The sequence below is a fragment of the Octopus bimaculoides genome, chromosome 6 (genome assembly GCF_046866305.1).
Source record: "Octopus bimaculoides isolate indiv1 chromosome 6, ASM4686630v1, whole genome shotgun sequence".
Lineage (NCBI taxonomy): Eukaryota > Metazoa > Mollusca > Cephalopoda > Octopoda > Octopodidae > Octopus > Octopus bimaculoides.
This window is the reverse complement of record NC_142933.1, coordinates 56,881,248-56,898,439: the sequence shown is the minus strand read 5'-3', so window position 1 is coordinate 56,898,439 and position 17,192 is coordinate 56,881,248. Positions and strand designations below refer to the sequence as shown.

General features: G+C 38.8%; 1 protein-coding gene and 1 long non-coding RNA gene across 8 annotated transcripts in view; one reads left to right on the top strand and one right to left on the bottom strand.

Annotated features, from left to right (window-relative positions):
• The window catches only part of LOC106879572 (uncharacterized), a 650,101-nt gene that overhangs the window by 219,305 nt on the left and 413,604 nt on the right, over positions 1–17,192 (bottom strand). For all 7 annotated transcript variants that reach the window (XR_016242266.1, XR_016242267.1, XR_016242268.1 and 4 more), the window contains exon 22: positions 16,431–16,550. Coding sequence is in view for 2 of the 7 variants with exons in the window: in XM_089353939.1 (XP_089210065.1) it covers positions 16,431–16,550 (120 nt within the window). In the remaining 5 variants the exon portion in view is untranslated. The remainder of the gene's footprint in view (positions 1–16,430; positions 16,551–17,192) is intronic.
• The window catches only part of LOC149135132 (uncharacterized), a 255,249-nt gene that overhangs the window by 152,135 nt on the left and 85,922 nt on the right, over positions 1–17,192 (top strand). The window lies entirely within an intron of this gene.

Here is a 17,192-nt window from a genome sequence, read left to right as displayed (position 1 = left end):
CCAACTCCTCCCCGCACCATTTAATGTCCATCTTCGATGCATGGGTTGGACAGTTTGACCATGGTGAAAAGGAGGGGATTGAGGACTGAGCCTTGATGACCGCCTACACTCACACACTAACATACACACACACACACATTTGCATTGTGTTTTGTTTGTGCTTGAGTATGTGCACATAATTGTAGAGTTTCACAGATTTTTATGTCAAACTTGGTCTAAGGGGTTGTGAATTTATAAGCCCATGGAGTTGTGAATTCATAAGTCTTTGTACATAAGTATTTTTTCGTTAAATAATATGATGTCATGATTATATGTAATGAGGGAATTCAGCTTAAGTTTATGAGGGCATATGACTTTTATGCATAATATTCATACAATTCATATAATTGATGCCCAGAGAAGAACTTATCCAGGTTGGGGGTGGGGGTGAGTGCAAAGTGGGTGAGTGTGTGTGTGGGTCATGCTTGAAATTTCGAAGTATGATTTCTTACATCAAAGGGAGAAAGTTTTCCTCCTTAATATTTAAACTGTTCACTGTTGATGTTATGATATTTAGTTTTCCAGTAATGCAGAGCACACATTTGCTGTCCCATTCCCTGTATTTGCTGGTATTAGCTATAATGCTCCATATAAACTGGAGCATGGAAGAATTTTTTGTTTCTGTAGTGTACTTAAAAGAAAAATTTGCACATATTTACTATCAAATAGTGTTGTGCTTCATATTTGCAGTTGGGAAATAAAGCCATGTTTTATTGGCGATTGAAGTACTTTATATAAAAAAAAAATTGAGAGGATATAGTTGCAAAATCAAAATACAGTGCAAGGAACATCTCATGATTTGTTTCTTACTTATGCCAGAAAAAGTTTCTTTGGCAATGAATATACAATTGCTCTTTCTCTGATCTAATTTTCTAGATAGGATATTACTGTATGTATATATATATTGGGATTTACACTGTTAAAAAAATTTCAAAATTACAAAAATGAAAAGATTACCAATATCCTAATTTCTATAAATGATATAAAGATTAAAACATGTTTTGTATATTGTGCATATTGTACAATCAAAGTTGTAAATAATTTGCATAAAATACAAAAACTGAAATGTATAACATAAAAAAATTAGATTCATTTTGTTAAAATTTCATTTAAGGATAAATAATCAAACATAGCACAATTTTAATATGTATGTACATTTGGGAAATATTTATAAATGTATTTATAATATTCATATTTTGTAAGTTGATGTTAAAACATGATTTCCCATTTAGCTCTTTTATTAGCTTTCATCTTTCATTTTTAGCACTGTTTTAGCTCCTATTCTTCACAAATTCAGCTCTTTTTGAACATTCTTATTTAGCAACATTGCATAAATGTGAACTTGTGCTTTTCTCAATGCTTTTTGATTGCAGTGAGTAGTTCTTATTTTGGGTGTTGTTTGTGGGTAATAAAATTTTAGTATTTTGTTTAATTATGTGTTGAAATGTGTTGAATATATTTCTTTCTATTAGTTGTTTAAGCCTTGTTTTGTTTTTGTTTGAAACTTTTTTTATTGAAGGAGGTTATTTGTATTCATAGAAAATGTTCCATTGATCATCTTTTAAAATGAAATTCTTCAGAGCGAATATCCCAAAGGGGAATCAGGTATACCGAACAAATCTTGACAGATATTTACTCCAGAATACAACAAAAGACATGATTAATACAATCAAAATACAGTACAATGGAAGAGCTGTCATAGACTGGTTCAACAGCATGCAAGTTCATGCAATTCAATATTATAGACTTTTATCCAGCAATCAGAAAACCCATACTTTTAAAAGCACTAGACTTTTGCTAAGAAATTCATTGCAATCACTGAAAAACAAATGATCATAATGAAGTGTTCAAGAAAATCCCTTCTATTCCATGATGATTCCTATGTAAAAAAAAAGAAAACAATGAACTTTGATGTAAGCGTGGGATTTATAAAGAAGTGTAGAAGGGCTAAACGTACAAGATGGGCTATGAATTCCATAAGGGCTATACATAATAGAAAAATAAGTAAAATATTTAACCTGTCCAATATTGGTTCAGTATAGGGACAATGGGTTAGCCATCTCATAAAATATGGGCATATATGAACTAGCAAAATTTTACAGACATCTCACAAATACCTTCAAAGAATTCAGCCCCCAAATTTCCTTGCAAATGAACCTATCTATAGTAAATTACCTGAACTTAATGTTAAGCTTAATTGCTGAGCATACTACCTTTAAAGAAAACCGAATGAGGTACCTCTATATAGAAGTATATATTCCAACCAAACACCATCAATCATTACAAACTTAGTCAATAACATTCATTGGAGAAATGATACGATATCATCTGACAAGAAAATATGCAACTGAGCAACATTATTCTCCAAAAAAGTGTAAAAGTGAATGAGTTTAAAGAAACAATATATTCCCAGCATTTTGCAAACAGCAAATAGAACAAACTCAGAGAAAGAAAAAAAATCACCTGATTCAATCTAACTTTTGATTTAAATGTGTGTGTGTGTGTGTGTGTGTGTGTGTGTGTGAGAGAGAGAGAGAGAGAGAGAGAGAGAGAGAGAGAGAGAGTGAGAGAGAAAGAGAAAGAGAGATTATAAATATAATGTTGGTAGGGTTAAAATCCAAGCTGTTTCCTCTTGAAACACATCTGCTTATTCCATTGTCACAATCAAGTATACAGTTGTTGTCATTGTTGTACTGATTGATGCAAGGTACATATTAGAGTTGAAAATTCTGGAAATATTGTTGGCAGAGTTATTATATCAGAAAACAGGGAGTTAATTATGATTTTATTCAACTTATTCCCCTCTCAGATTCACACACTTATTGCAGTGGTCCTTCAGTTTTTCTAAACCCTGTAAAAGAACTTGGAAGGCTGGGCTTCCAACCAGGCCTTTTGTGTCAAAAGAATTCAGTTTAAATAAACCACTTGCTTACTATACATATGGTGACTAACAGACCTGTCTACCCAAAGTCCCCACTCCTGGAATGTAACTTTAGAACTCTTGTGAATTGTCCCATGGGCAGGCAATGCATTTATACAAATATAGTTAAGAGCCCTATCTACTCGCTGGCGGTACCTACCCACCACTACCCATTTTCCTTTATTCAAAAATTCTTATCGCTCCTTAAAATTATGGCTTTTAAGTGTTGATTTCCCAGCCCAAGAATTACAGCGTGATGTGCTGCTTGACTGGTCCCCCCCCTCTCTCTCTCTCTCTTTCTATATATATATGATGATGATGATGATGATCTTTTCTCCCGCCATGCCTCTGTCTACCCCTCCATCCTCTCTCTCTCTCTTTCGTAGTTTTTCCTTAAGGTCTTCAGGTTCTGGCTATATATAAATGAGAAACCCATTCTAAATTATCTCGCTGACATACTACGACGAAATCTCAAGATGCAGATAAGATAGAGATTTTTTATTTATTTACGGCCTCAAACATCTCATAAATACCTTCGCGCTTTAGTTGCCCCCTATTATTTATCTTGTTTCTCTCCATGAAATTCAATTGAATTCAGTTGTTGTCTTAAATTCATGCTTATTCATTTTCTTAGCTTCCTAAATTCATGCTACGTTATATTCTAATCACCCAGAATTCATTGCTCTTTTAAAAATTACGATTTATGCATTGTTGTCTCTCAAATATTTAAAATCTACAATTAAGAGCCCTATCTACTCGCTGGCGGTACCTACCCACCACTACCCATTTTCCTTTATTCAAAAATTCTTATCGCTCCTTAAAATTATGGCTTTTAAGTGTTGATTTCTCAGCCCAAGAATTACAGCGTGATGTGCTGCTTGACTGGTCCCCCCCCTCTCTCTCTCTCTCTTTCTATATATATATGATGATGATGATGATGATCTTTTCTCCCACCATGCCTCTGTCTACCCCTCCATCCTCTCTCTCTCTCTTTCGTAGTTTTTCCTTAAGGTCTTCAGGTTCTGGCTATATATAAATGAGAAACCCATTCTAAATTATCTCGCTGACATACTACGACGAAATCTCAAGATGCAGATAAGATAGAGATTTTTTATTTATTTACGGCCTCAAACATCTCATAAATACCTTCGCGCTTTAGTTGCCCCCTATTATTTATCTTGTTTCTCTCCATGAAATTCAATTGAATTCAGTTGTTGTCTTAAATTCATGCTTATTCATTTTCTAAGCTTCCTAAATTCATGCTACGTTATATTCTAATCACCCAGAATTCATTGCTCTTTTAAAAATTACGATTTATGCATTGTTGTCTCTCAAATATTTAAAATCTACCCTCCACCGGAAGTTTATTCCTCTGTCATCCCACCCCCTCCACCGGAAGTTCATTCCTCTGTCATCCCCTCCACCGGAAGTTCATTCCTCTGTCATCCCACCCCCTCCACCGGAAGTTCATTCCTGTCATCCCACCCCCTCCACCGGAAGTTCATTTCTCTGTCATCCCACCCCCTCCACCGGAAGTTCATTCCTCTGCCATCCTGTCAACCTCGGCTGTCTCCCGGAACCCATCTAGTGGCCTTGGCCATCCTCTCCCCTACCTTTGGGTAGCGCATTAAGGTTGAGAAATGTTTGCAGGTTGTAGGTACTGTTTTGCTTATGAATTCTTCCAATTGCAAGTTTTCTTTTCAGGTACACGACACTGCTTTTCCCCTTCCCAGGCTACAGGCCCACACCCCCAACACCCATACTGTTAGGATTGGCACTCTCAACGTCGGCACGCTGAAAGGTAGATCTGGTGAAATTGTTGAGATGCTTGAACGGAGATGCGTAGATATGTGCTGCATCCAGGAAGTAAGATGGAGAGGAGGTTCTGCAAGGTTCCTCACAGGCAAAGAACACAGGTACAAGATTTTCTGGGCAGGGAACACTGACGGGGTCGGGGGCGTAGGAATACTTCTAGCGGAGAAATGGGTGGATAAGGTAATCGAGGTCGTTAGAGTAAGTGACAGAGTACTTAAGATCAGACTAGTGCTTCATCATAGATTAGCTACTGTCATCTCAGTCTATGCACCTCAACCTGGGCTACCAGATGGTCTGAAAGACCAATTCTATGACACCCTCTTGCAAACTACCTCGTCGACGAGTGACAGGGACCTTCTCTTTGTGGCTGGAGACTTCAACGGTCATGTCGGACGTCGTGCTGGGGGCTTCCATGGCATACATGGAGGCTATGGCTTCGGTTCCCGCAACGAGGAGGGAACCAGACTGCTGGAGTTCTGTGATGCAACCAATCTTATGGTCTGCAATACCAACTTCAGGAAACCTGCCAGTCACCTAGTCACCTACCGCTCCGGCAGACACTCTAGCCAAATCGACTACATCCTCGCCAGAAATAGGGAAAGAGGGCGGCTTATAAATGCCAAAACCTACCCTGGCGAAGAATGTACCCCACAACATAGATTAGTAGTTAGCGACTTTGGGATCAAGGCAAAATGGGTGCCCAGAATTAGACAGGCTTGGAGGAGAAGGGTGTGGAAGCTTAAAGACCCTGCAAACGGACAGAGACTTAGAGACAAGTTACTTGAAGCATTTAACGAAATAGAAGGGGATATAGCATCATACAACGTGGAAGACAATTGGAGATTTCTGCGGGACAACCTGTTGAAAGCCACCGACCAGATTTGTGGGTGGTGTAAGGTCCCCTCCCGACCCAGAGTAACGTGGTGGTGGAACAAGGAGGTAGACAGGGCTATTAGACAAAAGAAACAGGCTTGGAAGGACTGGAAGAACGGTGGTAGCAGGGAATTGTACCAATGTGCCAGAAGGGAGGCTAGGCGACAGGTTTATTTAGCCAGAGGGAAAGCAGATAAGGAAAGATTTGCCAATGTTCTGCGCCGTGAGGACCAAAGACTCGAGGTATTTCGTGTTGCAAGACAGTGTAGGAGAGAGAATAGTGATGTTGTAGGAGAGAAATGTGTTCGCATGGATGATGGTACGCTTGCATTAAATGAGGATGCAAAGAAAGAGGTCTGGAGATGCCACTACGATAGATTGCTTAATAAAGAGAATGAATGGGAGAAAGAGAGCCTGCCTTATGTCGACCCAATAGAGGGACCAGCTATCCGAGTTGATAGTACCAGGGTAGATAAAGCAATTAAGAGTATGAAGACCGGGAAAGCCCCCGGCCCATCAGGAATCACTGCAGAGATGCTCAAAATATCTGGCAGTGTTGGCTATAGCCTAGTCACCCGTATTACGAACCAGGTGATACACGAAGGAGTCATACCCTATGACTGGTGTAGCAGCATCATAGTCAACTGCTACAAAGGTAAAGGGGACGCTTTAGATACAAATAATTACAGAGGCATCAAGCTGTTAGATCATGTTATGAAAGTTACAGAGAGGGTCATAGCCCAACTAATTAGGGAGCGAATCAATTTAGATGAGATGCAGTTTGGGTTCGTGCCAGGTAAAAGCACTACTGATGCCTTATTTCTAGTGAGACAGTTGCAGGAGAAATACCTAGCTAAGGATAAACCTCTGTACCTGGCTTTCGTTGACATGGAGAAAGCCTTTGACAGGGTCCCCCGATCCCTTATCTGGTGGTCAATGAGGAAACTTGGGATAGAAGAATGGTTAGTGAGAGCTGTGCGAGCCATGTACAGAGATGCTGCCAGTAAGGTGAGGGTTGGAAATGAGTACAGCAATGAATTCCGGGTAGAGGTAGGGGTCCACCAAGGTTCCGTCCTAAGCCCCCTATTATTTACCATAGTCCTCCAGGCAATCACAGAGGAGTTCAAGACAGGTTGCCCCTGGGAGCTCCTCTATGCTGATGACCTTGCCCTAATTGCGGAGTCACTATCAGAACTAGAGGAGAAGTTTCAGGTGTGGAAGCAAGGTCTAGAATTGAAGGGCCTTAGAGTCAACCTAGCTAAAACCAAAATCCTAATAAGTAGGAAGGTAGATAAAACACAAACCCCTTCAGGTAGATGGCCCTGCTCAGTATGTAGAAAAGGAGTAGGTAGTAACTCTATAAGATGTACCCGGTGCAAGCTATGGACACATAAGAGGTGCAGCAACATCAAAGGCAGGTTAACTAGCAAGTTAGTTTTTGTTTGTGGCAGATGTTCAGGTGCAATAAAGACTGCAAACAAACAGGAAACAACTTCTATCTCATTCCAGGGTGAAAAACTAGAGGTAGTCGATAGCTTCCGCTATCTGGGCGACCAAGTTAGTAGTGGGGGTGGGTGCGCTGAAAGTGTAGCTGCTAGAATAAGAATAGCCTGGGCAAAGTTTAGAGAGCTCTTACCCCTGCTGGCGACAAAGGGACTCTCACTCAGAGTAAAAGGCAGACTGTATGACGCATGCGTACGAACAACCATGCTACATGGCAGTGAAACATGGGCTGTAACTGCTGAGGACATACGTAAGCTCGCAAGGAATGAAGCCAGTATGCTCCGTTGGATGTGTAATGTCAATGTAAATACCCGTCAGAGTGTAAGTATCTTGAGAGAAAAGCTGAACATTAGAAGCATCAGTTGTGGCGTGCAAGAGAGACGATTGCGCTGGTATGGACATGTGGTGAGAATGGAGGAGGATAGCTGCGTGAAAAAGTGCCACACCCTAACAGTTGAGGGAACCCGTGGAAGAGGTAGGCCCAGGAAGACCTGGGCTGAGGTGGTGAGGCAAGACCTTCGTACATTGGGCCTCACCGAGGCGATGACTACGGACCGAGACCTTTGGAAATGGGCTGTGCGTGAGAAGACCCGGCAAGCCAAGTAAGATCGTTGCCAGTGCCCCTGGACTGGTTCTTGTGCGGGTGGCACATGAGATGCACCATTTTGAGCGTGGCCGTTGCCAGTACCCGCCTGACTGGCTCCTGTAGGATTTTCGAGCGAGATCGTTGCCAGTGCCCCTGGACTGGCTTGTGCGGGTGGCACATAAAAGACACCATTTCGAGCGTGGCCGTTTTCGTGCTGGTGACACGTAAAAGCACCCACTACACTCTCTGAGTGGTTGGCGTTAGGAAGGGCATCCAGCTGTGGAAACTCTGCCAAATCGGACTGGAGCCTGGTGTTGCCATCCGGTTTCACCGGTCCTCAGTCAAATCGTCCAACCCATGCTAGCATGGAAAGCGGACGTTAAACGATGATGATGATGATGATGATGATAGTATACAAATGTATTGACACAATTGTAGTAAATATTAAAATAGGCATCATAGTTAACCTTGTGAAATAATACATTTTTATGCATAAGTGCACTCAAAGCACCTTTTCTTCCCCCTGAGACTTTGACTGTCTACTTCACAAACCTAATATATCCATAATTTGGATGACAATAAGATTAGCTATAGATGGAAATGGTCTGTGTTGGGATATACCATACCACACTGTGGAGGTAGATGTCTATGCTGATTATATACCAGAGTGGGGTTGGAGATTGTACAAGTTAACAATAGACAGCTTCTCAAATGTAGTGAATTAGGGATCCACTGCACACACTAAACAAGTAGAACTTTCTGAAATCATCAGATCAGAACCACCTGGACATCAAAGAAATATGCACCATTGACCTTTCAAATGACATGGTGATAATAGCTTCACTGTTCTCATGATTTTTGTACACTTAGTATGGTTTAATAAAACCCTCTACATGAACACCCCTGTCTGTATACCTATGCAAGGTATCATTCTCATTACTAACGTTTTAAAGCCAGAGCTAATGCCTCCCTGGTATACTTCCATAGACTCAGGCCCATGTGTTTCCTATATATAGGAATTACCATATCTAAAATATCAATACAAATACATCTGAATTTAGGAGGGGGCAAATAAGCCTACATAAAACACTTGGACAATCTGGTATTGTTTATGTGAACACAAACAAACTTATATGCTCATGTGCAACAATGGGTACAGGTGTAGGTAAAGTATAAGAGTAGTAGTAACTTAGAAGATTTGGTTACTATATAGTGTGATAGTAAGGAAGAAATTTGTGCATGAGTATGTGTATTGATATGTGTAGATAGGTGCATCAGTGACTGTATATGTATATGTGCATGTTTATATGTGTGCAGATGTTTAGGTCCAGCATAGTATACATCAATGTGTGTAGGTAATGATTTGTAGAGAATCGTGGACATATGGGAGCAAAAGGTTATGAGTTGTGTGTTATATGTCACTCACTACACACAAACTATAGAAAGTTTTATGAATACCCACTCTATCTGCCAGAGAGCAAATTATATGAATATGGGTAGAGTCATAAACCTATCAAAGGAAGTTACCACTAACTCCCTTCACCTGTGATATATAATGGCGACTGTTTGTATTGTAGTGGATATTCTTGCTATTAATATTGTCATTGTTGTTCTCATAGTGGCTGGTGCTGTGGTTGTTATTGTTATTGTCCTCGCCATTACATCTACAATGCTCACAGGATTATGTCTTTGTAGTGTGTATTTGTGAATGGTTGTGAGTGTGTATGTGTTTGGATCTCTGACTGAATATGTAAGAAAGAGTGTAGCCTTTTTTTACATATTCTCCTTATATTGTCTTTTTTCCCCCTTCTATTTATTCCATCCTACTATCCTTGTCACCCTATATTTCACTACTTCATTAATGATGTAGCTAATGTGCATGACATGGATATATATTGAACAAACTTAATATTATACTTTGTATTAAGGTAGCAAGCAGGCAAAACTATTAGCACACCAGACAAAATATTTAGCATTTTATCCATCTTTACATTCTGAGTTTAAATTGTCAAGGTTGACGTTTCCTTTCATTCTTTTGGGGTCAATAAAATAAGTACCAGTTGAACATTGGGGTTAATGTAATCGACTTATCCTTCTCTAAAATTGGTGGCCTTGTGCCAAAATTTGAAACCAATATTATACTTTGTATTTTTTGTCAAAAATACTGATGAGGTAATGGATAAGATTGTGTAATTTCACCAAACAACGATTGTGTAATCTTGTCATACTGAAAAATGTATATGTTTTATAGGGCTTGAAATACCAGATACATTTTCTGTACTTTAATTAATACACACACACACACACACACACACTCTCTCTCTCTCTCTCTCTCCTCTCTCTCTCTCTCTCTCCTCTCTCTCTCTCTCCTCTCTCTCTCTCTCCTCTCTCTCTCTCTCTCTCTCTCTCTCTCTCTCTCTCTCTCCTCTCTCTCTCTCTCTCTCTCTCTCTCTCTCTCTCTCTCTCTCTCTCTCTCTCTCTCTCTCTCTCTCTCTCTCTCTCCTCTCCTCTCTCTCTCTCTCTCCTCTCTCTCTCTCTCTCTCTATATATATATATATATATATATACTGCTGTAGTGGAAATGGTACACTCCTCCCACAGGGCAAGTGATATGAGTCAGCCACTATAAAGTGAGATGACATCAACCAGTACTAAGAGTTGTGTGTCAGTCATTGTGGAGTTGTTGTACAAGTTCTCAGTTAGAGTTAAGTGTCAGTAATGTGTTATAGTCGGGTTCGAGTCACAGTCTAGGTACACGGTTCAAATTCGGTATCTTGCAGAGCTATCAGCTATAGCACAGTAGATAAAGTGGTATGTTACCATTCTGGTATAGAAGAGATACACTGTATCCAATATCAAGAAAATATCATGGCTACTAGAATAGATACATCAGCTGCATTCACAACAGTGACCACATGTTATAACTGTGGAAAACACCACATCATAACATATACATATAGAAATATATACATGCCGGTGCCACGTAAAAGTACCCAATACACTCTACAAAGTAGTTGACATTAGGAAGGGCATCCAGCCACAGGGACCATACCAAAACAAACAAATGATTCAGAGTGGCTAGTGACATGAAAAAAAACAAAAGATGAATAAAGGTGTATTAAATACTATACAAGACAAATTCTTGATTTGCTGAAATAATCTTCAATTTCAGAGAAGGTAAAACAATTGCTTGATGGCAATTTCATTGAACTTGAAAGAAAAAGAATAGATAAGCTCAAGAATCAAGAATTGTCTGGAATTGACTAGACATGAAAGAAGAATCAGTTTGGCACCTGTGCCCAGCGTCGCCTTCCTGGCACGTGTAAACACATTCAAGTGAGATCATTGCCAGTGCCGCTGGACTGGCTCCTATGCAGGACACGAAACTCGGCTTGTGAAGACCTGTTGGGGCAAGCGAAAACGAAATCGTGATGGTACCTGTGCCCAATGTCGCCTTCCTGGCACTTGTGCCGGTCGCATGTGTAAAGACATTCGAGCGAGATCGTGCCAGTGCCACTGGACTGGCTCCTGTGCAGGTGGCATGTAAAATACACCATTTTGAGCGTGGCCATTGCCAGTACCACCTGACTGGCCTTCGTGCCGGTGGCACGTAAAAACACCCACTACACTCTCGGAGTGGTTGGAGTTAGGAAGGACATCCAGCTGTAGAAACTCTGCCAAATCAGATTGGAGCCTGGTGTAGCCATCTGGTTCACCAGTCCTCAGTCAAATCGTTCAACCCATGCTAGCATGGAAAGCGGATGTTAAACGATGATGATGATGATGATGATGATGATACAAAAGAAGACAATGATTCGAATAGCTTTCAGAATTTCATGCAATAGAAAGCTGAGTTCCATTTTAGGAAAGCTTTTGAAGAAATGGAAAAATGTAACATATCTATCACAAATAGCAAAATAATTTATCAATTGTTCTGTAAAAGAAATTAGGTCAATATTTGTGATAACGTTTCTGAGAAAATTGACACATTGTCTATAAATCTACACAGATTCAAATGTTTCTTTCCAAATCTTTGTGTTTAATAGCTAGCACTTTCTCTACCAGTTGGTTTTGTACTAAATGAATGATCATTCTTTTGTTTCAAAGACTGAAATCATAGTACCAACATTCACTTATGGTAGTGGTGGTGGAAAATACAATGGTTTAGCCCTGTTAAATATTCATTAAAACAAGAGGAGAATGGAGGCCATTAATGAAGAGAATAGTGTCTGCAGATTTAATTCACGCACGTGCACACGCCCACACACACACACACACACACACAACTGGTTTCTGAACAATTTTGATATACTGTACCACAAAATAATGGTCAACTGGGGCTACAGTGGAAGACATTTGTTCAAGGTGCTATGTAATGTGTACATGCCAAAAGAAGTTGCACAATTTTTCCACAACATAATAGGATAAAACATGAATGGATCAATGGATCCTTTCACTGCAGATGAAAGGATGAGTATATATCAGCAGAAGACCATGCATGGATATGTTAGCAGAAAGCTCTAGGACTTTGAAGGGTATGTGTTTGCAATCCAGAAATGGGAAATATCAACCAAATACCTGGTGCACAAAAAGGACAGAAATGCTGGAAAAACACCAAAATGTGACAACTGATGCAGACTTTGCACAGTTAACACTGAAGATATCACTCACATCATAAGCAGGTGTCCAGAAATGACATCACAGTATTATCTATCAATGAGATATGATGTTGTAGCCAAGATATTGTGTAATGATATCCATCAGAAGAATAATCTTGAGGCCAAAGACATACGAAACCACAATATGGTAGTGGCCATAACCACTCATAATAAGAAAGAGTACTGGTGAATTGTCCCTGTGAAAACTGCAATAAAATGTAAACATCAGAGACCAGACATAATGATTTGGGACAGAGAAGAGAAACTGTGTATAGTTGTGGGAATCAGCTACCTAGCAGATGTTAATATAAAGCTAAAGATTAGTGAAAAAGAAAGCACTTATGCTGAACTCCTAAGAAATTTACAGTTACTCTACCCATATTACAAGTCCAGATTTATACCTATAATTTTGGGGGCACTGGGATTTGCAACAAGCTGCCTAAACACCAATCTTGAGAAATTAGGCTTCTCAAAACCAGAAAGGAGAAAGCTAATTCAAAGACTACAGAGCCAGGCCATCATTGGAACTGTAAAAATTTGCAAAACTTTCAAGAAGTTTACAATTTAAGTATATATGCACATATCTAGACATGCAACTATATGCATGGGAATACATACATAAAATAAAACATAAATCTGCACATACATTGACTCTAAATACTGCACATGTACATGCAAAAATACCCTGTTGATGTTAGTGAAATTCCAATGAAAGAGCTTTGGAACTAAGTTAGAAACTAACTCTTCCCCTGTTGTCAAGAAATCTTGAAATAAAATTGAATAATGATATACTTACATATATATACATACACACATATACATAACATACATATATCACAAGCTTCCACTCAGTTTTCACCTAATAAATTTTATTTTAAAAGTATCAGTCAACAAAAGGCTATGGTAGCAGATGTTTGCCCAAAGTGTCACACAGTGGGATGAAATCCACCAAAGTGCTCTAAACTACACATCATTCCTGCACCCATTGACTAAATCAAAATGACTGATAGGTTGAAACATCAACCCCATAGTATTCTATTTAAATCCACTAGGACTGTTTCATTGTTGTGTATTTAGACAACACACTTGAATTCTACACTGCTTCACCACCTAGTTATATCACTTGAACTACAAGAAATAGTTGCTAGATCTCCCTTAGATCATACCTCACCATCTTCATAAAAGGACATACTGAATAATGTGATACTGGCACATAGGAAAAAATGGGATGGTTATGACTGGAATACTTTTTATTATAAATTTGCTCAATAAAAGTTAAACAACAACAACAACAACAACTGGCTTAGATTAATGTTCTACTCAAGGAGATTTATTTCTCATCTCCTTCATGCCATACCTAGGAATTGGCTCTGAGAAATCACTTTGTGTTTAATAGATGTTAAATTATTCATGAATGTCTGTATTACTCAGAAAGTAATGTTCTGCCAGTTTTCCTCAAGCTATCTGGAGAAAAATAATGATTCTATCATATACAGTTCAGATATTAACATGGTTAATTATATGTTAACTTAATTAGTTGTTTGCTAACTTGGTTAAGTATATATCAACCTAAGTGAATTTGTATTACCCAGATTAACAATATGTTAACTTAAGTAACTTAGTTAGCAATATGTTAACTGTGTTTCTATTTCAGTACCTCATAATGTAAACTCAGTAAATAAATGCTTCCAAGAGAGCATAGTATAACTATCCTGCAAGGTAAGAACTGTGGCTGGCTGGCTGGCTGGATTCTTAGAACTTTCAGAATGGGAGAACTGAAAACCATGATGGTCCTCTAAAGAACATTTGTCCTCAGTTATTTAGACTACAGCTTCCAACTATGATCACCACACAATGTAAAAATAGAACACAAAGCTGTCAAGCGAAGCTACATAAAGAAGATTGTCTCAATGTAAGATGGCAGTTACTAGGACAGGTTGAAAAAGTTGAGACTCTGTTTCCTAGAATGAAGGAAGGAAAGATATGCAGTGATATACATCTGAAAAGTCCTCAAAGGACTTTTACCAAAATTTGGCATTTAAAGTTATACAAACAGCAGAAAAATGGTGCCACTGAATAGCACCAAAGTTCCCAACATTGCTATCAGAATACAAGATCAGATGCTGCAACAGCTTGGGTTTCAAAGGACCACGACTCTTTAATATCCTCCCAAAAACCTGAGAGACCTACAAGGTGTGGATGATGTCTTCAAAACAAAATTGGATCTCCTCCTGTCAAGAGTTCTGTATGAAATACTTCATAGCAGGAAATGCAGATGATGGAAACAACATCAAACTGCCTCAGTTACCAAATCCCACTTATCAAAGGAGGTTTCAAGTAGTGAAAGTGTAGCAAGGATAATGGCAATGCTGATGCCCCAGCATGGCTGCAGCTCTTGTGGTAGGTAGTTTGCTTACCAACCACATGGTACTGGGTTCAGTCTCACTGTGTGGCACCTTGGGCAAGTGTCTTCTGCTATAACCTTGGGCCAACCAAAGTCTTGTGAGTGGATTTGGTAGATGGAAACTGAAAAGATGCCAGTCGTATATGTATATATATATATATATATATATATATATATATATATATATATATATGTATGTATGCATGTATATGTTTGTGTGTCTGTGTTTGTCCCCCCACCATCGCTTGACAACCAATGCTGGTGTGTTTATGTCTCTGTAACTTAACAGTTTGGCAAAAGAGACCGATAGAATAAGTACTAGGCTTAGAAAGAATAAGTTCTGAGGTCGATTTGTTTGACTAAAGGTGGTGCTCCAGCATAGCCACAGTCATACTGAAACAAGTAAAAGAGTAAATCTGTCACAGTGTTGTGCCAGATCTCAAGACTACTAATAATTTACCTGTCCATTCCTGGATGTTGTCCATCTATTTTGTTATTCTGCCCACTTTCCTTTCGGTCTTTAGTTCTTTCAAAGATGGCCTTTACAAGGCCATTGAATCTTATTTACACAAACATAATGTTTCAGTTTTCTTTTCTTTGTGAGAAGGTTTCAATGGAGACTAATGACACTGGACAGTTTCACAAACCTGATTGTTTATGATGCTGTCCAAGTATAAGATGCTTAAAATGTAGAACACCTTGGATAGGACTTATGATAATTGTAGATAACAATCTCATTTGATGTACGATCAGAGATGCCAGAATATACTTTCATAGTAACATGTCCAAAAAGGCAAAAAGAAGAGAGTATGGAAACAGAAGAACCAGGAAGAGTAGGTAAAGTTGCAAGAGTGTGAGAAATGAACATAAACATTAGTGTGGGATGGTCAGATGTATATAAGAATGAATGTAGTGAATGGGGAATAGAATTGAGGGTGGTTAATATGAATGGAAGATGATGATAAGAATGCGGGGGTAGATGTTGGTAGGGGGTAATAGAGGAGAGGGAGTGGTGACTGCCAGTACAGAGATGACAGTATAGCTTGGTACGTTGTAATGGATTCAGCACAATCCACAGTAGAGAGGAGGAAGATGGAGGGATGAGTGAAAAGGTGGTGAGGAGTTGGATTAAAGATGGTGAGAGATGGATAGAAATATAGGTGTGAGTAGGGGTCAATATTAAGAACAAATATCTATATCTCTTCTGTGTGAAACTTAATTTAAAGACCAAGAATAATTTTGTACTAATTCTCCTGTTCAATTGTGTTGAATCAATTTTCCTTCTTGTACATCCGTTCATTTTTCATTGATACAGGGATGTTATTCTCTTCTGAAATTGTTAGATTGCACCGTCCAGCAGTGAATAAAAATGATTAGGAGAAAATCAAAATTCCACCTTATGAATAATTAAAAATGTGTTGCTAAAGAACAGAATTCTTGAATCAACTTTCCTTATTCTCAAAGACATTGTAAATTAAGCAGAGTGAATGCTCACATATATGAGCACCATAGACAACCAGAGCAAGAAAGGAGGAAACTCTAACAAAATGGCTTGCATATGATACACAACATAAGAACAATGACCTCCATGCATACTGAGATGAAATTTTTAAAAATCATTTAAAGACTCACCTAAACAGCTTGTTGTGTTGACAAGTGTGTAACCCAAATTACAAGAACATTTGTAGCCACCTTTTGTGTTGATACAGCTCTGTTGGCAACCACCGTTTTGTATAGAACATTCATCATGATCTGTAGAAGAGAAATAGAAAAAAAGAATGAAAAATTAAGGCACACACTCACACATGTGTCTGTCTGCCTATCTACCTATCAGCTTGCCTACCTGTCAGTGTGTTCTTGCTCTCTCTCTTTCTGTATATCTATACATATAAATTTGACATGGGCGATTCTTTCTTGTCTTGGGATTCACAGTCAAACGGCTGGGTGGAATTGCGCGAAAAATTACACAGATGTGTAGAATGATCTGATGGTGATACTGGGCTTTGTATTTTTTTCATAGCTCCCATGGTTACCGAGATAATTTACTATAATGATACTCTTGTGTTTATGAATGAGAAAGGAAGGGGTGATAGATGAATAAGGAAGGAAGGGGTGATGTCATATGTTTTTCATAGCTCCCATGGTTACTGAGATAATCTACAATAATAATACTCTTGTGTTTATGAATGAGAAAGGAAGGGGTGATAAATGAATAAGGAAGGAAGGGGTGATGTCATACTTGATAGTGGGATGATGAAAATTGTATGCTAAAAAAATAAATCAAACAGCATTTCAACTCTGTGTAAATATATGTGTGTGTATGTAAATGGGGGGGGTATGTGAATGTGTGTTTGTGTGTGTGTGTGTGTGTGTGTGTGTGTGTTTGTGTCTGTG